This window comes from Syngnathus acus, chromosome 16, assembly GCF_901709675.1.
Source record: "Syngnathus acus chromosome 16, fSynAcu1.2, whole genome shotgun sequence".
Lineage (NCBI taxonomy): Eukaryota > Metazoa > Chordata > Actinopteri > Syngnathiformes > Syngnathidae > Syngnathus > Syngnathus acus.
Genome location: NC_051101.1, coordinates 5,853,879 through 5,874,550, shown reverse-complemented (window position 1 = coordinate 5,874,550; position 20,672 = coordinate 5,853,879). Strand labels below are relative to the sequence as shown.

At 40.5% G+C, this 20,672-nt stretch overlaps 4 protein-coding genes across 8 annotated transcripts; 1 reads left to right on the top strand and 3 right to left on the bottom strand.

The window, feature by feature from the left end:
- Positions 1 to 248: 248 nt before the first annotated feature.
- On the bottom strand, positions 249 to 5,273 carry dcaf13 (ddb1 and cul4 associated factor 13). The gene is made up of 11 exons (XM_037273739.1): positions 5,078 to 5,273; positions 4,466 to 4,665; positions 4,271 to 4,378; positions 4,087 to 4,176; positions 3,783 to 3,938; positions 2,916 to 2,993; positions 2,761 to 2,843; positions 2,454 to 2,618; positions 2,181 to 2,316; positions 1,111 to 1,274; positions 249 to 724 (listed from the first exon to the last, which is right to left on the bottom strand). Exons 1-11 carry the CDS (start codon positions 5,145 to 5,147, stop codon positions 637 to 639), a joined length of 1,338 nt encoding a protein of 445 aa, XP_037129634.1. The 5' UTR covers positions 5,148 to 5,273; the 3' UTR covers positions 249 to 636.
- A 50-nt stretch (positions 5,274 to 5,323) lies between these two features.
- On the top strand, positions 5,324 to 8,664 carry LOC119135806 (mitochondrial folate transporter/carrier-like). The gene is made up of 7 exons (XM_037273741.1): positions 5,324 to 5,935; positions 6,937 to 7,087; positions 7,154 to 7,239; positions 7,441 to 7,595; positions 8,009 to 8,122; positions 8,265 to 8,410; positions 8,514 to 8,664. Exons 1-7 carry the CDS (start codon positions 5,743 to 5,745, stop codon positions 8,635 to 8,637), a joined length of 969 nt encoding a protein of 322 aa, XP_037129636.1. The 5' UTR covers positions 5,324 to 5,742; the 3' UTR covers positions 8,638 to 8,664.
- Positions 8,665 to 9,472: 808 nt separating this feature from the next.
- Positions 9,473 to 13,720, bottom strand: cthrc1b (collagen triple helix repeat containing 1b). 2 transcript variants are annotated; one of them, XM_037273743.1, is made up of 4 exons: positions 13,474 to 13,720; positions 10,700 to 10,918; positions 10,231 to 10,447; positions 9,473 to 9,913 (listed from the first exon to the last, which is right to left on the bottom strand). In XM_037273743.1, exons 1-4 carry the CDS (start codon positions 13,546 to 13,548, stop codon positions 9,771 to 9,773), a joined length of 654 nt encoding a protein of 217 aa, XP_037129638.1. In that variant the 5' UTR covers positions 13,549 to 13,720; the 3' UTR covers positions 9,473 to 9,770. The 2 variants fall into 2 exon arrangements, with proteins under 2 accessions (XP_037129638.1, XP_037129637.1); XM_037273742.1 differs by having other exon boundaries at positions 13,432 to 13,719.
- Positions 13,721 to 13,787: 67 nt separating this feature from the next.
- On the bottom strand, positions 13,788 to 20,506 carry LOC119135800 (frizzled-6-like). 4 transcript variants are annotated; one of them, XM_037273731.1, is made up of 9 exons: positions 20,361 to 20,493; positions 20,191 to 20,267; positions 19,073 to 19,471; positions 17,822 to 18,018; positions 17,162 to 17,741; positions 16,576 to 16,995; positions 15,892 to 16,040; positions 15,453 to 15,800; positions 13,788 to 14,960 (listed from the first exon to the last, which is right to left on the bottom strand). In XM_037273731.1, exons 3-9 carry the CDS (start codon positions 19,247 to 19,249, stop codon positions 14,804 to 14,806), a joined length of 2,028 nt encoding a protein of 675 aa, XP_037129626.1. In that variant the 5' UTR covers positions 19,250 to 19,471; positions 20,191 to 20,267; positions 20,361 to 20,493; the 3' UTR covers positions 13,788 to 14,803. The 4 variants fall into 4 exon arrangements, with proteins under 4 accessions (XP_037129626.1, XP_037129627.1, XP_037129625.1 ...); XM_037273732.1 differs by having other exon boundaries at positions 20,191 to 20,264; XM_037273730.1 differs by lacking the exon at positions 20,191 to 20,267 and having other exon boundaries at positions 20,361 to 20,506.
- Positions 20,507 to 20,672: the final 166 nt, after the last annotated feature.

Sequence of the window (20,672 nt, the reverse complement as noted above, 5' to 3'; positions counted from 1 at the left end):
GGTGATTCGCTACTCATGTCCATTAGTTGGAATCACAATGTAGACTGTGACTGATTTAAAAGCAGTGGTTTGATTTGTTTTTAGTCTATACAACAAATTTTATTTTAGAAATATCTCCCAGCACGCCACTAAACAAAAATGTCACAAAAGGTATGAATACTGAAACAATAACAATCTCGCCTTACTTTAATCACAAATGCATTTACAGTATGAAATCCTGGGCCTGTTGAATTTAATATAAATCAATGTTTTTCAAAGAAAGACACAAATAATTCTGGTGTATGAATAAAAACAAGTGGAAAACTGGTTTATTGTACCTTACATAGTAATTAATTGCTCTGCCTGTCACTGCATGTCATTGGCATGGACAGATAAACATTATACATTTGTAAATAATGAACAGTAATTTTCAGGCAAATTGCACGCAACACTTTGGGTTGAGTCACTTCTTTTAAGGAAGAATTGAATCTGTCACAAATGAAGTGTCAATTATGAAATACAATTTGACAGGCAGAATATGAACGCTTTGACTTAGAAATATTCAGCGAAAGTGTGCTTGCAAGAATCCCAAATAGAGAAGTCTAATCACACCTTCCGTATGTGTGATGCACCTCCAGATTGTTGTCTAATAATTTTCTATTTGACCACAGTCACGACGTGCTTTTCTTTTTCGGACACCACAGGCACACTTCCTGGTTTGCTGTGCGCGCGGACATTCTTCTCCCTAAAAGACAAGGATGAAAGATGGTGAGAAAAGCCTGCTGCTGATAACATAAGAGATGGAAAAGTCAAGGGTGTTCAAAGAGGAGGCCAGAGAAGGAGAATGACCGATCAAACACCAAATCAACTGACAACTACACAAATGTTTTCAGAAAATACCACAGTAAGTACAAAAAGTAAGTTAGGCTTCACACAAATCTGACCTCTGTGCTTTGGCTTAATGGCAGCGAATGCACGTATACATATCATGGTAGGGAAGCCCCATCAAAGGGATTTTCCATGAGGTGAGTGGGACAACAAAAGACAGCCTGGCAACAGTCCAAGGTACCATAACTCATGCACATGGACATCAATCACCAGTATGAAACGGCAACGGAAATAAGAACTTACTTTCTACGGCGAGCTTCCTTCATTTCCTTAAGCTGCTTAGACTGGTCGTAGACGCCCTTCGGGAGATGTCGATGCTGAGCGATGCGTCTGATCTGTGGGAAGTGCTTAAACTTCTCTCTCAGTTTAAGGCGGTAGTTGGTGGCCTCCTTCTCTCGGGGCGTAAGCTACAACAAAGGAGCATCAAACACCAATACATTATGACCACTTGTACAATAATATAAAATGCAAAATTGTTGACTTATGAGTGCCACGGTCAAACAGGTGTTACTTGTAATTCAACAGGTTTATTATTGTAGGTAAAAGTTTGGAGTCGTGTACAACTGCACTTTGTCATTAATACTTTTGAATTACAGTCGTGTCTTCATCATTTTCAGACTAATACCTCCAATGGAAACTCATTCGACCCAAACAACTCATTTGTTGTAGAGCACACTTACACAGCATCTAATGGAATTATAAAGTTTTCCAACAAAAAAAGTGAAATGCAGCAAGTCAGAGAAGTCATCTGCGATACCTTGATTCAGCATTTCAGTATTTCCTGATAATGAAAGACACCCTCAGTCTAGCTTGATTGTTAATGCTTCATTATGTTGCGAGCGGCTCGCTTTAAGTGATTGGCCGATTTAAACTGCTGATAGGAGCAGACACTGTCTGATCTCTTAAGTGCAATAGTTGCGAATAAATCTTTTTTTTTTCCACAGCGACAGGATAACAACTACCAAGTGAGCCAATTTTGCAAACGGAAGCAGCATTAAGAGAATAAGCAGAAGTGACTGATTTGAAATGAAAGATGGCTGCTGGAAATGAATCTGAACGGTTGCCATCTTCTGACAAAGCCAAGGAGGGTGTGCTGTCAAAAGCAACCATCTAATGAGTCGAGTAGTAAATCAGGTTGCGGCACAAGTCTGATATTTCAGAGAGATTGAAGTGCTTAGTGTAAATGTGTAATGTACTTTCTTGAGTAGATGTTCCAACTCAAAATCTATATGTATAAAAAAATAAAATAAAAAAAAAGGCTTATTGTAGTGTTCTTATTACTACAGTGGACAAGGATTAAACATGTTACTTACCACTCCCAATTTCTCTGACGCCGCCGCTTTCCACAGACGAATATTCATTTCATCTGACCCGCTCAAAATATAACGGTTATCGGCCGACCACTTTACACAGATGACATGTTGCATGCGTTTGGTATGGTAGACCTCCCTGGTTGGAGATAGACATGTTAACAAAGAAAAGGTGCAGAACAAGCAGTCATACAACATCCATTCACTTTCCATCAAATAACCTAAGAGTGACCTCAGGTGCATGTCTTCATGTATATTTGAGAAATTGGTACTGACCTACTATGGCTAGCATTCATGGGGAAGATGCGGATGGTCTTGTCAAAACTGGCAGACACAAACTCTCTGCCAGTGGGGGAATAGTCAACGTCGAGCACTGCAGACACGTGATCGAAGTGTACCATGACCGGCTTGTCCAGGTGTCTCATGTCATATGTGTAAAGACTGCAGAGACGGACAGGCACAAGGACAGAACATTCTTGGAATAAGAACCTTGTCACTAAAGTGAGTCAGAGAACAACAGTGTCTGGAAAAGTCATTTTGTTTTACATTGGGAATTGTCTAAAGGTCTTATCTGCTCACTCACTTATAGTCTTCATTACATGCTGTGAAGAAATAGGCCTCCATCGGATTCCAGCATAACGTGTTGCTCCTCATCGTCATGATAACCTATAAGAAGAAAAATATTATTGCAAAGGGTAAAGAAGTGAAAAATGCAGCAAGGGAGTGGCGTCACTATACCTTTTTAAGCGGAGCTGCTTCTCTCATGTCATACAGTATGATGCTTCTGTCAGATGCGCAGCTTGCAAGAAGTTCAGTCTGACAAAACAGGAAAATATGATCAACACAACAGAATTGAGCTATGCTTTTTTTTCCTGAAATGTTTCCTGTCATCCAGTGGAGCGGACATAACTGTGGGCAATCCATGTCACCTTAAAGGGATCATAATCGTATCCCATATCCGACAGCATTTCTTTGATAAATTGGTCAGTCAATCGCGGGTGTCATTTTACCAATTATTGACAAGTCTTAGAGTTGGAAAAGCTTACTCCCTCGAATATGCGGTTAATTGAGCAGCCCTACTGTATACCCATGTCCGTGCTTGCCTGCAAAAACGATACCCATTATGTAAAGCACTAATCAATCAAACAAGGTCAATCCGAGGTCTTGACAGAACAACTGTCATGGGAATACAAACCGATAATAAAAATTGGAGGTAACCTCTGAGGACAGCGGAAGATTAACAGGTGCTTCTGCTTGCCACATACTTCAGATGTTTTACTCCAATCAGCCATCGTACTGCATTGTGCCATTCTCTTTGCCATAGTTATCACATTATGTGTTGCTCACCAGGATCTCACTTTGGAAACACGACTATTTTGTCGCAGATACAAAATAGAAATGATGCTTTATTTATATGTGCGATAACTAAACTGCATTTGGCATTTTCTCAACTTACTTCACACTTGGTCTTTAATACTGCTTTCACAACAGTCCAAATTCTACGACATGCATGAATGAATGTATGTATGCACCCAATACTGTCAACAATTTTCACCCTGACAGAATTAAGATCATCTCGATGGGCTACATCCTGCATAGACTCACCTCCACTGGGTTAAAATGGACAGAGCTGAAGCTGTCCACACCCCAGGTGAAAGAACGGATAGGGGTGCTCCTCTGCTCATCCCAGATGTCCACCTGCTGGCCACATGTTGCAAATACGCCATCTTTTTGATGAGGAGCAATCCCAGTGAAGACTGTCTGCAATGAACAAGCACATCGTTTCACCATGATTTATTTTTCTGAAATGTATCCTTTTGGATATGCATATATATATATATATATATACCACTGAGTGCAGAATGGTCTGTTATTAAAGAATCACACAAGTGGTTCCTACTCTACATACCTTGCCCAGAATTGTACTAAGTGGCTCCACTTCCTCACCATAACCCGGGGCCTCCATTTTCCATTGTTTGATTGTTTTGTCATCTCCAACCTGGAAAAAGACCATTTTTGTTAGAACTGAAATTAAAAACTGTCAGGGAATATTTTAATAGCCCATCACTGGCATGACAAAAAACATCAGTCACCGTGAAGACGGATGTTCCACAATAGCGAACAGCCATTCCACGGACAAATCCTTCATGGGCTTGGAACGTGCGGAGGCATTCACGTTTGGTAAGATTCCACACTTTTACCTAAGGATGAAAATCAAACACAGTGTTGTCACACAACATACAAGTATATGGACAATAATAATATGTATACAAGAACTGAGTCGTTACCTCCCCATCACAAGAGCCAGACAACACCGTGGAGAGGCTCTTGGTGTGCTTGGCCATGCAGTTCACACCATCTCTGTGTCCATCCAATGAGGACAGGAAAGGCTTTGCAAACACCCTATCCAGCTTGGTGGCATTAAGGGCCCGACTGTATTCTCTGCACACCTCAAATGGATGAAGTGTAGGGTCATAGTTTCTAGGAACTGGGAGCAACAATGGACAAGTCAAATTTGTTAAATCGTTCAACAACTCGGAGCCATCAAAATGCAGTCAAACAAATTATTTAAAGCAATACTATATTATACTTCGAGAACTTAATTCATAATTATAAAAAGTAATTTTTTCATCAAGGTTATTATACAAACGGCGCACAACCCCAGATTATGAAAATAACTTTAGGTCACTGATTAAAATAAAATATATGTGTGCGTCTTGGTGAAACGATCCTTGAATGTCATGTCACAACACGGAAATTAGTGTGACAACCAGCGTCTTCGTTAAAAAAAAAAAAGAAAAAAGGGGAAAAAAAGGACTATACAGCAGTGTGCTTGCAGTGTTTAGCAAAAAAAAAAAAAAAAGGCTAGCAGCTAGCCTAGCCAGGTTTACTTCACTTACCGCGCTGAATATCGTGTTTGGTCTCCCGGACGTAGTCGTCCGGGTTCCTCGAGAGCACTTTTACTTTCATTTTAATGTGAGAAGAAAATATCAAAATACACTTGGGTTCGATTTAGAAATAAATGAACAATATAAACAATCATTACAGCATGGGCCCACGCGTCGGATTGGAAACTTCCGTTTACAGAAATCGCGGTGCATTATGGGAGGGAATCCTTCCCCTCCTGCCTACGTCATAGTAGGCGTGCACTCAAATTCATAGCAAAATTGTGTTTTTCCAAATCAAACGTTTGTTTGTTTAAAGATCAACTAAGTGAATTAGTGTAACCTTTCTTGAATATACAGTACAGTAGTTGTAATGATTTTGTATAAAATGTTTTAAGTTGAAATTCAGAATCGGATGCACTGCAATTATACACTTCGCTCATTTGGACTTCCTTGCAAGCTGCTTGACATTTGCTCGGGTAATGTCACTTTCAATCGTATTTGACGCCACGTGCTAAAAACGTGGATCACGAGCAACCATGTGGGTCCACAATGAGACATGTCAAAGAAGTTAGATCGCTGCAACATCGTGACGACTTTACCGTAGACTCATTGAAGACTTGTGAGCACGTTTTGTAAACACACCTAGCTTTTGCAAGCTACAGCTAAAGTTGGTAAACATGAGCACCGGCCAAGATCACGGTACTGTCAGCGTTAGTGATGGCAAACCGGGCTCTCCCGTATCATTCCCCGAACACGTCCAGCGGGTTTTCAAACATGTAAAGGTAGAAAACCTGGTGGCAGGATTAAGCGGGGGAGTTGTTTCAACGCTGGTGCTTCATCCTCTCGACCTGGTCAAAATCAGGTTTGCAGGTGAGCCATACTCTATATCAACTACTGTTGGACGCTGTCAATATTCTAATAATAAGCTAAATGTTAATTTTCTACTCCAGTGTAAAAAAATATATATATCAGGCAACAGTGACATATAATGCTCTACAGTAGGCTGCTACGTAGTCCTTCATGTTGCTGGTATAATGTTGAGTGTGCTAGAATTCCTAGTAAAAGCAACTAATGCACAGTTTTGCCTTACAAATAGCATTTACTTGTAATATCAGGATGCAAACTTATCCTCATAGTGTGCAGAAATTTCACGTAGTAGGAAAAAACATACTGCAAGCATCTAACTTTTGGTCACACGTGATTAAAATAAAATGTGACCAACTTATGTAATTTTCCTACTTTTGTCCTCCAAAATACTCAAATGATGTAAAAATTTTAATGATGTGTAACCAATTAACAAATTGGGTGAATCCAATGGAACCATAGGATTGTTTTTCCAGTGGTGTAGCCTATTTGGACATACCACATCAACAGCTTTACTGAAAGCTGTTTATCTATTTAATAGCAAGTGCATGAAAACAATTGAGCTTTTATCTAATATTCTTTATCTACCTTAAAGTTTTACTAGCACTCCAAAAGATGGCACTTAGTGAAAAAACGTTACTCATTAGACACAGTAATCCTTGTGGTTCTACTCGTGCGCTGAAATATCTCACTTGTGAAAGCAAAGAGGGTACGGGTTCGTAGACCTGAAACAATGTTAGGGGTATTGATTAAAGACTGAAACTGTTTTCCATGGAATTCAAGTGGCAAACACTAAACAAAGGCATTAGCTTCAAGCAAAGCCTCTGTGTTGTTATTGATAATGTACTCAAGTCAGAACTGTTAAACCGCCATGTTAAAACTGAAACAAATTGCAATTATCAAGATCAAACATTTAAAAAAAGTATGAATGTTGTGATTGTTGTTTCCTATGAAGGACCTTTCATCCCTTGCAAAGACTAACCCACTTAAATTTATTTTTGCTTCAGTGAGTGATGGCTTGGAATTAAGACCCAAGTATAATGGCATACTGCATTGTATGAAGAGTGTGTGGCACCAGGAAGGACTGAGGGGACTTTATCAAGGAGTGACCCCCAACGTGTGGGGTGCTGGAGCCTCTTGGGGTCTCTATTTTTTCTTGTAAGTCTGTTGTTTCTTTTTCTTTTGACATTTCTTTTGTGCATTGACACACTGCTTCATTCACAGCTACAATGCAATCAAAGCTTACGTAAAGGAAGGTCGCCAGACTGAACTGAGTGCTTCGGAGCACCTCGTGTCTGCAGCTGAAGCAGGTTGGTTTGAACTGTATTGTTGGCACATTATCTGCTAGTTTCAACAGTAATCAGGTAATAATGCTCATTCCGCTTCACATGAAATTTCACTTCCCGCTGGCCACATTAAGTTTGGCATCTCAAAATGTCCTTGATTGAATTTTGAACGGCTGGAACGCAGGCCATCGTTGCACAATGTCCTCTTTGTCTCTGTCTCTACAGGCATTTTAACACTCACCATAACAAACCCCATTTGGGTAACCAAGACCAGGCTTGTATTGCAGTATAGTTCTGACCCAAACACTAAACAGTACAGGGGGATGCTGGATGCCTTGTTCAAGATCTACCGCGTGGAGGGGGTGTCAGGCCTCTACAAGGTCAGTACCATGGTGATATTTTCAAGCAGACTCAGACAAGGTCCGACTACAACTACATGTGACTGCTATTTCCATAATCACCGCTAGAGGGCAACAATACTACACCTTTTTTTTGTGCTGATAAATGTTATCTCCAAAACTTAATCAAACTCGTTTGTAGTGGTGCAGAACTGTACTGCATCATGCTTAAGAGGTGTTGTACATCTCAACTCCCAACAGCTAACTAAATTAGATATAAATATTAAATATGCAATTGGTTGTAATGTTGTGTTGTCAGTCAGCGTTTCATCCACCACTGCATTTACCTAACTACAACAATAAGTAGGCAATGACAAGTCTTGTATGTTGAGTTTTGCCGTTTATGATAATGTATAAGTGTCAGTCAAATTAATTTATAATGCATAATCTTAAAGGGTTACATTCCTGGTCTCTTTGGAACGTCTCATGGTGCGCTGCAGTTCATGGCCTACGAAGAGCTGAAGAGAGACTACAATAAATACAAGAAATTTCCTTCAGATGCAAAGCTGGTGAGTCGTGTAACCCCACGAGCCGCAGACAGCCTCTACTTAGCTTAATAGCGCTTAAACCTCAGAGGCAGACGACACTTGATGTACATGTTATATGACTCTGTGCTGTACCTGAGACTTGCTTCATTGATCACTTCAACAGAATCCTTTGGAATACATCACAATGGCGGCACTGTCTAAAATATTTGCGGTGGCTACGACATACCCATATCAAGTGGTGCGAGCTCGACTGCAAGACCAGCACAATAGATACGACGGCGTTATCGATGTCATTAGGAGGACTTGGAGGTACGATAGTGGTAATAATGTGATGCTTTCTACAAGTCTGACCTAGCGTTGACTGAGTAGATTAGAAAGATGGCGTGTGTAATCGTCACTGCTCTCACTGCAGGAATGAAGGCGCCACTGGGTTCTACAAAGGGATCGTCCCCAACCTGATTCGTGTCACTCCAGCATGCTGCATTACATTTGTAGTATATGAAAATGTCTCCCGCTTCCTGCTTGGCACAAGTTAGCAAGATCCAACAGTAAAAAGAAAAAAAGACACACAATGAGGTTACAAACACAGTAAGACTGAACGGCCAGTCAGACTATTGGTACCTGGCACATGAACCTCAGCGCATGTACTGAGTGTTAACACTGAAAAGGAATGCTTCAAGTTGTATTGTTGATCCTCTCAGTGCGGTTGAGTGATTACTGGCCAGTGCTGCAAGTTTGTGCTACACCCTTGAAGATGTACTGTAATAGCAATGCAAGGGGGTTATTTTTACACAGAGGAGTAAATGTCTCCAAATGACTTAAATAAATTAAAAATGGCAGCTGATCAATGAAAGTGCTCAATGTAAACAATTGAACATTAAAATGTGAATTTTCCCTAATTCACTGAAGGTAAAAAAAAAAAAAGCTGCTTGTTATAACATTAATATATTTATTTAGATATCTGGTGTATCATGTCTGCTTTTTTTTTCTTTTGCTATAAACAGAAACTGCACACTCACCTGAATTGCCTGGTTGATTCTTCGGCACGTTAGAACAAAAGACAATTAAGCAGCCAATATCATTGTGTTGCTTTGAAGAAACAAAAAAGTGATGATCTGATGCTAAAATGTTTTGGGGTGTGAAAATTGCCATTTTGATCAACATGACATAAGCAATTGATAATGTTGAGAACAGCGGAGAATCGTAGATAATTAATTGCATGGATGTGCCAAAACATTTGCAACTTCTTCTAAAAAATGTTTAACTGCCTTTTTTCATCTTAATTGCGGGGGAGCATTGTGAAATAATGTAGAAATGTGTACACAAATGCAGCTGAACTAAATGCAAAACTATATTTGATTGCATTAATGGTCACTTTAAGAAACCTCAAAAAGATTATTTATTATCAGTAAAAAGACATACAAAAAGTTAAGAGTACAAGTTTACATACTGTCAATTACTGCACATAGCACCAGGGAACATTGACATTACAGTACAATACAGTACAGTTTTTTTTTTTTCTTGTAAAGTGAATGGCCAGCCAAATAGTGACTGTCAACAAAACATTGACGTTCCCATCAGTGTTGTGTGAGGCCTCGGCAAATCATACCTGCTCATTTTAGAAGACCAGACTAGCAGGGCTGATCCCATACCTCTTATGCAACAGTTATTATTTGGGAAGCTCTTCGACGATAATCCTGGAAACTGAATTCCACCCCGTGGATGCATCACCGCGGGGATAGTCAGCGCAGGTCCCCACCCATACAGCCACGTCCACCAACCCTGCTTTCACACCCTCACACAGTCCTTCCACTGACAGAAAAAGAAAAGAGACAAAGACAGGATACATAAATTGTAGGGAACACCCAAAATACATGGCCACAAAACTGGTGTATTATGATGTGACCTCTCCCGATGTTTACTTCTTGAGTTCTACAGAATTTAATGGCACCACATAAAATGTTTTGCCTTCGAATAAAAAAAAAAAATAAATTATATACACACACTGTGTATAAAACATCACTAAGCATATGAGACAGTAGACTAGTATAGTGCAAAACTAGAGTTTTCCTCCATATAGCCTGGTTGGTGCCTTAATTTTGTTTCATATTCAACCTTTGTGATCATACCTGAGGATGTTCTGTGGATATTGATGGTTGAGTTGAGCTCTGGACTGCCTTGGTCCAGGTATATGATGGACTCGATGGGTAGTGGTGCCATGCACTCTGCTCCGTTGAAGGTGAAGTACCACCTTTGACAACATGCGTTCTTGCACTTGAGTCTGAGGGAGCCGCTGAAGAGGACTCTGAGGGCGCTGTCTGAGCGCAGCTTGGTAAATGTGCAGTCCTACAAGACAGCACAGGAAAATGGCACCTTTTAGGGCTGAATAATAAAGCAAATTCAAATCGACATTGCAATATAGTAAAACGCGATTTTCAAATCGTAAAGGCTGCAATTTGGGGGAAAATAACTCTGCAACATTTTCCAGCTATGTAATAATTGGAATATAATGTAGCGGTGATAATAAATGTTTCATGACTAATTTATATAAAATGTATTTCCCACTTGTATTCTGTTTTGCATGCAAATTCAACTTACAGCTATTTTTCCAAGGTCGATCCCATAATTCAAGGAGTTCCAGGCACACTGCTTGTAGTTGGGCCTCCAGGGCTCCTCGAAGATCTCGTTGATACATTCGCCCTTCTCCCCTTTGAGTCCATCACGTCCAGGGATGCCCGGAGTTCCGGGGATGCCGTTAGCCCCTGGGTTACCATCTCTGCCGGGAGTTCCTGCTGGACCCTGCATGCAGCTGCCATACTGCAGGAGCAAGCAAGTCGGAGGAAATGTGAATGTTGTCAAATCGGTTGAATCTATTATGTAACTTCCTGCTTCCTGAGAGCGAATGTTTATGCAAAGTGGACACCTGGAATCAGCCAGCTTTTTTTTCCCAGTAAAAAGCTCAAACATTTCAAAGTCGTGAAAACACATACTAATAAGCTGATATTGGCCAGCAGAAGAAAAAGATGGGACCGTGAACAACCATGAAGCATATTAATGACATATGTTGTCAAAAGGAAGGAAGGACTGGTTATGATATTTCTGGGCACGCATTCATGGTCCTACTGCCACATTTCAATAAATGCCACATCTTACTCAGCTGACTCAAATACATATTCACAGGCTTGCTTAAAAACAGACCCATTCAAAATAATGGGCCTGCATGACTCCGCACTAGTTTCCTTTGTCCTGAATATTGCAGAGTGCCAATCGTGTACAATACTCTATTGTACACACGTTTCTCAGTTTATACTATATTCACATTATATGCATGGATACTGTCTGAAACAAACTGACTTGTTGATATGCAACAGTTTCAGCCAATGACCATATGTTGATACAGTTTACATTTTGCTGAACCAGCAGCAGTGAAGAGTAGTCAGTCCATGACCAAAAGACATGAAGTTGAAAAATGTCGGGAGATGAGAACAAAGAGCTTTTAGTTACCGTATTTTCCGGACTATAAGGTACACCTAAAAACCTAAAATTTTCTCAAAAGCCGACATTGCACCTTATAGTCTGGTGCGCCTTATATATCGACCAAATTCCTAAACTTAAACATGCCCGAAGCATTGTCATGAAATCAATCATAAGTGGCCCGCTGAAGACTATGAATCATAAAGACTATGGATCATTGTTTTGTGATTATAAAGTAATTTGGTGTGTCTGAAGTTGAAATAAAAAAAGATAAAATGGAGAATGATTTGATTTGGATTAAAAATCTGACATGATGCATTAATGGTGCGCCTTATAGTCGGTGTGCCTTATATAAGGACAAAGTTTTAAAATGGGCCATTCATTGAAGGTACGCCTTATAGTCCGGTGTGCCTTACAGTCCGGAAAATACGGTACTCCCCATTCAACACGATTTCTGCTTGAATCCCTCGGGGGGAGCTAAAACGGTACTTGGGAAGACGAACATCTGGAAAAATGCCTTTATTTATAGGGAATTGTGGTGTTCTAATGTCAGCTGGGGAAAGAGATGGCCAAGGGTCTGTTTTAGCCATGAGTGGCTTTGCAAGATTGATCTGGTGATGTGACATCAGTTCTGAAGGAATCTGGGAAGCCTGCGGTTAAAAACAGCAGACTTTCATTTTATTTTCTGGACAATATACCTGAAATTTGGAGCCACTAAGTATGAGCTGTACGAGTTTGACTTTGAAAACTTCTCAAACCTGTATTTTAGCTTTGATTTTCACAGCAAACTAATGAATGGATCCACTGTCCACTTGGGCACACTGTTGACTTTTATATCGGCTTCAGCTCAAAGTTTGGTGCTGCCTGCATGAATTATACTGGATAGTCCAAACACACAGCTACAGTTACTGTACATGAAGCATAAAGGCTGCATTTGGCCCTAAGTGTTGAGAACTCTGGAACACACTGAAGGGAGGAGTGCAACGCTCCAGAGTGAACAGAATGCTTGGCTACTCAGGGTTATGAAAAAAATGTAAGTGATAACCATGCTAGTAGAACAAAAAGATCATCCTCCCGAAGATAGTTGAATGCATTTGGGGTTTCCAATGCCACAAAATTATATTATAGAACAACGTGCCATTCATCCTATCCTCCCATTGTGGTGAGAAAATTGCAGTTCCTAAGTACTACTAAAAGTCTTTAGGAAGATTTTAAGAGCAAAATAGTGCCTCTAGGCTTCTCAACACAGAGTATTAATGGGAACCTGGGGGAAGGTCTGGAAAGGCTTTGCCAAATAAACAGCTTCATTTTCATTTGATGGATTCCCAAGAGCACAGAGAATGAGTGCATTCTATCTCACCAGTGGCCACCCACAACGTATGTAAATCCTGTTCAAGCAAGATTGGTTAAAAAAATAAAAATAAAGACATTGGTGAATGAATAATGTATTTCACATTTGATATAAAACCAGGTGTTTAAACAAATTGGAATATATACAGACCACGCGCTTCCGCTTTGGCTGTATTCCTCTCACCAAAACTAAATGATAATAATAGAAGAACCAGCTGACTGTGCTATATTTAAAAAAAAAAACTGCAGCACATAATTTTTGGGGGTAAAGTTAAGATAATTATGCGTATACTCAAGTGGATATTTTCACCGCAGTCAGTTGGTTTGGATGTATTATCAATTATCTCAAACATACGAAAACTTGCGCTTTAATTATTAGCCATAAATAAAATGTGACAACCTCATCTTGGACGCAGCGGACTCGTCCAAAAGGTCCCACCGCATGGAAAAAGCCACATCGCTTTAACATGATGACGACCGAGCGAGTTATTTGCAATCGGTCTTACCTTATCCCCGTCAGGATCCTTTCGGTATTCTCTACTTCTCACCTTTTCCACTCCGTACACGGAGAAAGTCAAGCAGACGAGCAGTAGCAAAAGGCGCTGGGCTACAGGAGACATCATTCGGTGCAACTGGGAACTTTGAAAGTCTTCAACCTTGCGCTGATGCACTCTTTCAATCCAGGGGGAGGGCAGGATCAGCGGGTAGGGCCAGTCAACGCTCTTCAAGAAAACCGTTCCAAAGCAAACAGCTCAGCAACATGCAGTTTTCATGTGAGCATGGTCCTACAATTGGACCAATGTCTGCACTGTGCATGCGTGGCGATAATTCTGAGATAAGAAAAAAAAAAAACGCGCATCGATGCATGCAATAAAATCTTTTATTCACGTTTTGCTTTTTTGTTGTAAAAAAAATACATAAAACTAAAAAGGCATATTTAAAAGAGATAAGAAGCAGCGAAACAATGTCAGTAAATACAAAAAGCTATAGCCACTATCAGCATCTGTAACAGATAAATGTTTCCCTTTAAATTGGCCACAGTGAGACGACCTTGACACTTAAACAGGAAGGTAACATTTTAATGAAATGTATAATCCTTGCACAGCAGATTTTGACGATGAATCCTAGTATAAATCAGAGAAAGACTTAAGTGTAGTGTATTTTATAGATAACACCAAAACAAATTTGACAAATCATTTTAAAATAAAAATAGCTCTGCATGGTCACCAAATCAAGTTTGGTTTTCACAGACGGATTTTAATGCCAACATTGACATCACCGACACATGTGAAACATCTGCTTTTACCTTTTAAATTAAGCAAATTATCAAATTAAAAACACTCTTCGAATTAACATTCACTGGCCCAACCAACAAAGTGAGGAGCTGTACAACCAAAACATTCAAGAAAACAAATACAATTATCATGACTTACCATATATTTAAAAGTAGAACTGTATGATGATTTTTGATGACACACTCTCTTTCCTGGAATAGTACATTAAACAAACCACAGGGACACTCCCCCTCTTATTGAAGGTTTGGAAACATCATGACCTCACATTAGAATGCCCAGTGTAGTGACTAATCCATTGAATGGAGGGGAAAACAGAATATTCACATTAAGAGCTTGCCATAAAAAACAGAAGACTTACAGTTTCAAATCAGTCCACAGGTAATGTAGTACTTGGCATAGAGCTATATCGGTAAAAACTCGACTAAATTACTACAAATCTTAAAGTCACTCAGAATGCAAATCGAGAACAAAAAAATACTTTTGAAGTTGTGGAGGTATAAATATTACTTTGTGGCTGTGCACACTAAGTAACTTTTCCTCAACCAATGGATACAATCAGAGTCAAGTGCCTGCCATCAGTGTCTCAGCAGTTGCTGTCCTTTATGTCCTTTTCCTCCTCAGACACCTTGGGCATCTGCTGGTGGGTGGAGTCTTCAATGCCGGAAGATGGGCCCTGAGCTGAATCCTGCTGTGTGATCGGAACTGGTCTGACCTCTGACTGCTCACTCTTTGGTGTCATCCTATGACACAAACAAAATTAGAAAAACATCTTTATGTATAAGAGGCAGAGGCAATAACAAGGGGCATGCTGGCTTCCATATCCTGCATTTTAAGCAGAGCACTCCTGAAGTTTGACAATTTGTAAAAACTGTTTTGTATTTGTTAAATTGTTTTTACATTTGTGTGATAAATACAACACCTTGTGTGAAGTAGCTCTGCATTTTCACATTATGCATTTATCTTTTCAAGTTATCACAATAACTTGATTTTACAGTTATAAGGCTATAATATGATGAAAATGTACCTGTTTAGCTAATAAAAGTCTTAGAATAGTGGAATAGAATAATCCAATTTGCTGCAGGAAACATTTTTTAAATACTGAAGGATGTTCACTAACGTCCCATCACAGATTGTGTGAAACCAGAGAAGAGTCTTGCAACAAATATAATTTTTGAGTTCCAATTAAATCCGCAGACAAGAATATAAAATATTAACAATAACAATTAACTTACAATGCATCCGGTACTCTGCTGTGTAAACTCCACGATTTGCTGCTAACTTGTCCAGAGCTCCCCCCTTTGCTACGTCTCTCTCCCTCTGCTCGCTCCTTGTCCTCACGCCTGGAGCTTCGGCTTGAAGTGCCCTTGCTCTGGCGCTCATGATTTCCCAGAGGTGAAGTTCCAGCACCAACGGAGGCGTTGGTTGGTGTGGCGCCAGTGCTTGTGCCCATAGACTTTGAGATGACCTTGAGCTTATGTGAGGTTGACTTGTAGTGTTTCTTCTTGTGCTGGACACGACTGTTATGCTTGAGGAAGAACTCGCAGGACTCCTGCAGTACTCGGCGGCTCTCGCTGATGGGACTGTTGATCACAAAACATTAAAAAGTGGGCCTAAAATCTAAAAATGTCCATCAGCAATGTCAAAATGACAAGGTCACTAAAATGTCCTTACTCTCTTTTGCGGGTCCTGTTGAAAAAGTAGGCCCACTCAGAGCAGGTCTTTTTGCTGCTGACCCAGAACACCGCAGAGATTCCAACAACCAAGGTCATCAAGTACTTCACCAGAAACAGAGACAGGTCAGGTCGTTGATGCTCCGTTGTCTAAGATGGAAAAGAAAAGATATTTATTGAGCTTGCGGACATTTTTTGTGTTGGGCACATGGCTAAAACTTAATTTTTCATTTCCCAATGTATTTTTAGGCAAAATGGGTTCGAACATCCACCTCACAGTTGTGAGATTGGCGGATCGAATTGTGGCTCCAGCCTCCCTGTGTCGAGCTTGCATGCCCTCCACATGCTTGTGTGGCTTCTGTCTGCATACTCCGGCTTCTTCACGCATTCCAAAATAATGCTTATTACTATAATTTAACTGAAAATTTCCTTAATTGTGAGTTTGCATGGGTGTTTGTCAATATATGCCCTTCGATTGGCTCCGATTGCGAGATGGCAGAAAATAAATAAAATCTCTACAATGACATTTCAGCTTAAAGTGAGGCAATTATTTTTGAAGCCAAGACCTGTTGAGTGAAAACTAATTCAATTTTTGTCTACTCCACCTAGCAATTTTTTTCAAAGTAACCCATTCTGCTCCTTAGCCTTAGCTCATTCCTCTACCTCCTAAGAGTGTTCCACCTACCTTGTGTGAGCAGGGGATGCTATATTCTTGGCAGCGGTCATTGATCCATGTGTTCTCCCAGGTGCTGCGATGACTCTGTTCATAGGCGTAACATGCTAACAAGGTGACCAGTGGCACCAGGTAGAGGCAGCTGAACACAGCTATGCGGATCATAAACTTTTTGAGTTTCTCCTGGTTGCGCTCGTCGTGCTGTATAACCTGCCGCACGTGATTCAGAGAAATGATGCCCGCTAGGATGAGGAAGAGACCGACTATGACGCCCACACACAGGGGCGCGATCACAAAGTAGCGCAGGGCATCCAGATCGTAGAGTCCCACGAAGCAAACCCCGCTAATGTTGTCCCCTTCAACCTTGTTCAGGGCTAGCAGCATGACAGTTAAAGCTCCGGGGATTCCCCAGGCGACGGTGTGGAACCACACCTAAGGGCAGAACACACAAGAGATCTTTGAAGAGCATGCAACATGGAAGCTTATTAAAGCCTGTCACTTGTGAGCAAATCTGAAGCCTCAAATTCATTCCAGTCTTGTCAGAACAGAGCCAAATCTTTTCATGTGTTCACTTCCAGATATAATCTTTTAATCTTACCGCTTTCTTCTCTATGGCTTCACAGCTCCATTTGGGTCCAGCTGCCAGGAACCAGGTAATGGTGAGTATGACCCACCAGACGATTCCAGCAATTGAGAAAAAGTAGAGGAACATAAAAAGCAGAGTACAGCCTTTGCTTTGGGAGCCCAAGACAACTGTGTCCACACCAGTAGGGTGGACTGCCTTGTTACAGGCTGCGCCGTTGCCCAGCAGGAAGCCGACAAAGTATATGAGTGAAACAAAACTGTAGCAAACTGCATAGAAGATTATGGGACGCTCGGGATAGCGAAAGCGTTTGACATCGATGAGGAAAGTAAGGAAGGTAAAGAGAGTGGCACCCAAGCAAATGATGGAGCACACGCCAATAAAATTCTTGGCAAATTCGATGCTGTTGGGTTTAAAATACATATTGGAACATGGCGGAGCACAGTCCTGAGCTCCAAGGAATGATGCGCCGTGGCCAGGTTTAGCTTTCAACTGCAGTGGGCACCAAAAGCCCAAGTCCCTTTTAGCAGATATTGAGCTCATTGGGGTGGTTGTGGGAAGCTCGGTACGATCTCCTAAGCCACATGGGTCAAGTCTGAAACAGAAAATAAAATTATCCATACAAAAAAAATCCATCAATGAACTAATCTTGCATAATTCACGAGTATTACTTACTTGTCACACTGTAGCTCAGGAGGCCAAATAATGCCAAACATCTGAATTTTCTCCTGACAATCGGACATTACAGCCTCACAGTCTTCTTGGCAAGGCTGCAGCACTGTATTTTCCTCAGTGCATACTGGGAAGAAAGCCTGGCACAGGAAGTGGTGGACATTTGGGGAACAACGAAGACTTGCCAAGGGCATAAATGGCTGCAATGACAATGATAAACCATTCAGAAGAACTGCTGAGCAAAGATACAAGCTGCATTTCAGATCACAAGTTTGGTCCTGAATTACAGTACTTTTGTGCACTCATGCTTTTATGATTAGTTAGCAAAAAAAAAACAGTAAAAATAATTTTGAGATGTCTGAAATGATCCCTCCATAAATATGTCACAGCCTGTTTCAATCCCATTTGTATCCTGACACGTATAACTTTCAAATACAGGTGAATGCCAGTGGAATGTTGGGCCATGGGCTAAACAAGGGAAAGTCTACTCCTGAAAATCCTTTGTGAAAGGGTGAGCTGGCTTAAATTTGAAGGCCTAGGTGATTACACAGTACAGGCTTTGATAAGACACTGCATAGTTTCTCTGAGGAGGTATGACTGTGTGCAGAATATGAAACTAGTGAGTGATTAACAGAGAGAGTGTATTCATTGTGGTATGCAGGACGGGCTTTGTGTGACTCTGGGCGTGTCCATCCCCTTCCTGAACGAATCAAAGGCTGCACACAACAAAGTTGATGATTAGTAGCCTGTGGCTGAGGCTGATGTGAAATCAGAAGCCTTTAACTTTGCCAGATGACACACAAAAGATTCCCTCAGCACCTTTCATGCTAGCCATTCTAACATGTGCAACCCAAACCGAGATAGCCTTCGGGAAGGCGATATGATGCAATAATTGGAGAAAATAAGTTCTGCCAAGAGACAAGACTAATACTAACATTATTTTGCGCAACAGTGAATAAATGTCTGTACTATATTTTCTCAATTAGACTATCTATAACCACCAAGGAACCACAGGCTTGCCCGTTATCTACTGTTTTAATTTTGGAAAAACAGTGGAACCTCTAGAAGAGTGAAGACCCTAAGACGGACTGTACAATTTGAAATTAAACTAGAATAAAGGCCTTACAATTGTGTGTGTGACAGTTAAGAATTTTAAAAATAAGTTGCATGAAATGCATTGGTGAATCGATTCACTTTTGCTTGATGCTTGTGTCATTTGTTACAAAAGTTAAGTTGGAGGCGTTTGTCACTCACCTCTATTTTTCTGTCTGCAACATCCTGATCATAGTGCTCCATCATGTTGGGAAAGAAAGTCATATTGTAGGACAGTCCCATGCACCGATGAACCCGAATTGGCTCGCAGGTGAAGAGGCTGTGAGCACTGCAGCTTTGCAGCCAAAGCAGACCCAACCATACCAAAAACATCATCATGAGGGCTCACTGGAACTTTTGGGATAATTTATTTTCCAGTGTGAACAACTTGTTTCCTTTAGGTTCAGGTTGAGGGTATCTTAACCCAAATAGTGAATTATCCTGACTCTCACGGCTCCACCTATCCTGGGGTCATCTCGTTGGAGGCGATGGCAGGAGCAGATGGTGGTGCTTCCCCATTAGCCCGCTGCATGTGTTTTTAGAGAGAGACAGCCAACACGACTGAAATTAGAAAACAATGGAGCAAGAGTTACTCATCCAGCATCTTGCATACATGCATGTTGTTGTTGTTCAACAAATCCATTCAAGCACTCAACTTCAAGATTATGAGATGTACGTAACTCCTCATTTTTCCTAGAGATCTCTTGAGCTCCAACACAAAGACATCAATTGGATGGAATAGCACAGTCCTGTCCGTATGTGGGTGGGAATTTTAAAAATCCACTCTGATTCAGACCAATAAGTCTCAACTTGTTTGGACTCATTGAACATGACTTCGGAATGTATCCACAACCACCTTTGCAATATTAATCTGAAATCTGGAATGGTTGGGACTATTATTATTATTAATTATTATTATTATTATTGATAACTTCCTACCACAGTTGTATCAAGACTGTGTAGAGTATATGATTGAGCCTCTTACAGTAAGAAATATGTATAAAAGTGGTCGAGTAAAGGATATTTATGGAGACGGAAATCTATTCAAACACAGGAGTACAACGATTTACTTATAACCGTATATTATAGCTGTCATTTGCATACTACTAATAAAAAAAATCACTTTCTGAATATGTTGGCCATCTAATACATTATTTGCTTTCCCTTAACAGATTAGCGAATATGCAATAACAACACAACCGATGCATTTCGACGACTGTAATTTTACCGGAGGAGGGATGGAGAAACTTAATAATGAATACAATATTGCAGGTTAATACCCGTAAACAGGTATTGATCTTCAGGCAGCAAAGCACTAACTTCTGGCACCGCGCAGTAAACATCGCTGCCTCGGCTGCTAACATTGAAAGGCAAGTGGGGGCCAAAACAATTTCAGTAGCAACACAAAACTTTGAAAAGGTAAAAGAGAGGAATGAACAAACAAACTTACCAACAACTGTTATGAGCCAAGTTTGAGCTGGAGCTGGATACAAGGATAACTTTGGAGTAAACTGAGTGAAATTTGATAGCGTGTTTCCTGAAAAACAAAAAAACTAACCAGCTCCCGTTGGGCTACTCCAACCTCCTGCTGCCTTTGTGTCCATAGGAAAATTGTGTATCTCGAGTGTGAAACATCGTTTCTTTTGACAGCAGCGGTGATCATAGACTTTTTGTCACAGAAATTAAAGTACCTGAAAATAACAAATAAATAAAATTATCGCAAATTTTGGTGGAAATTGATTCTGTGAAGCAGCAGGGCATC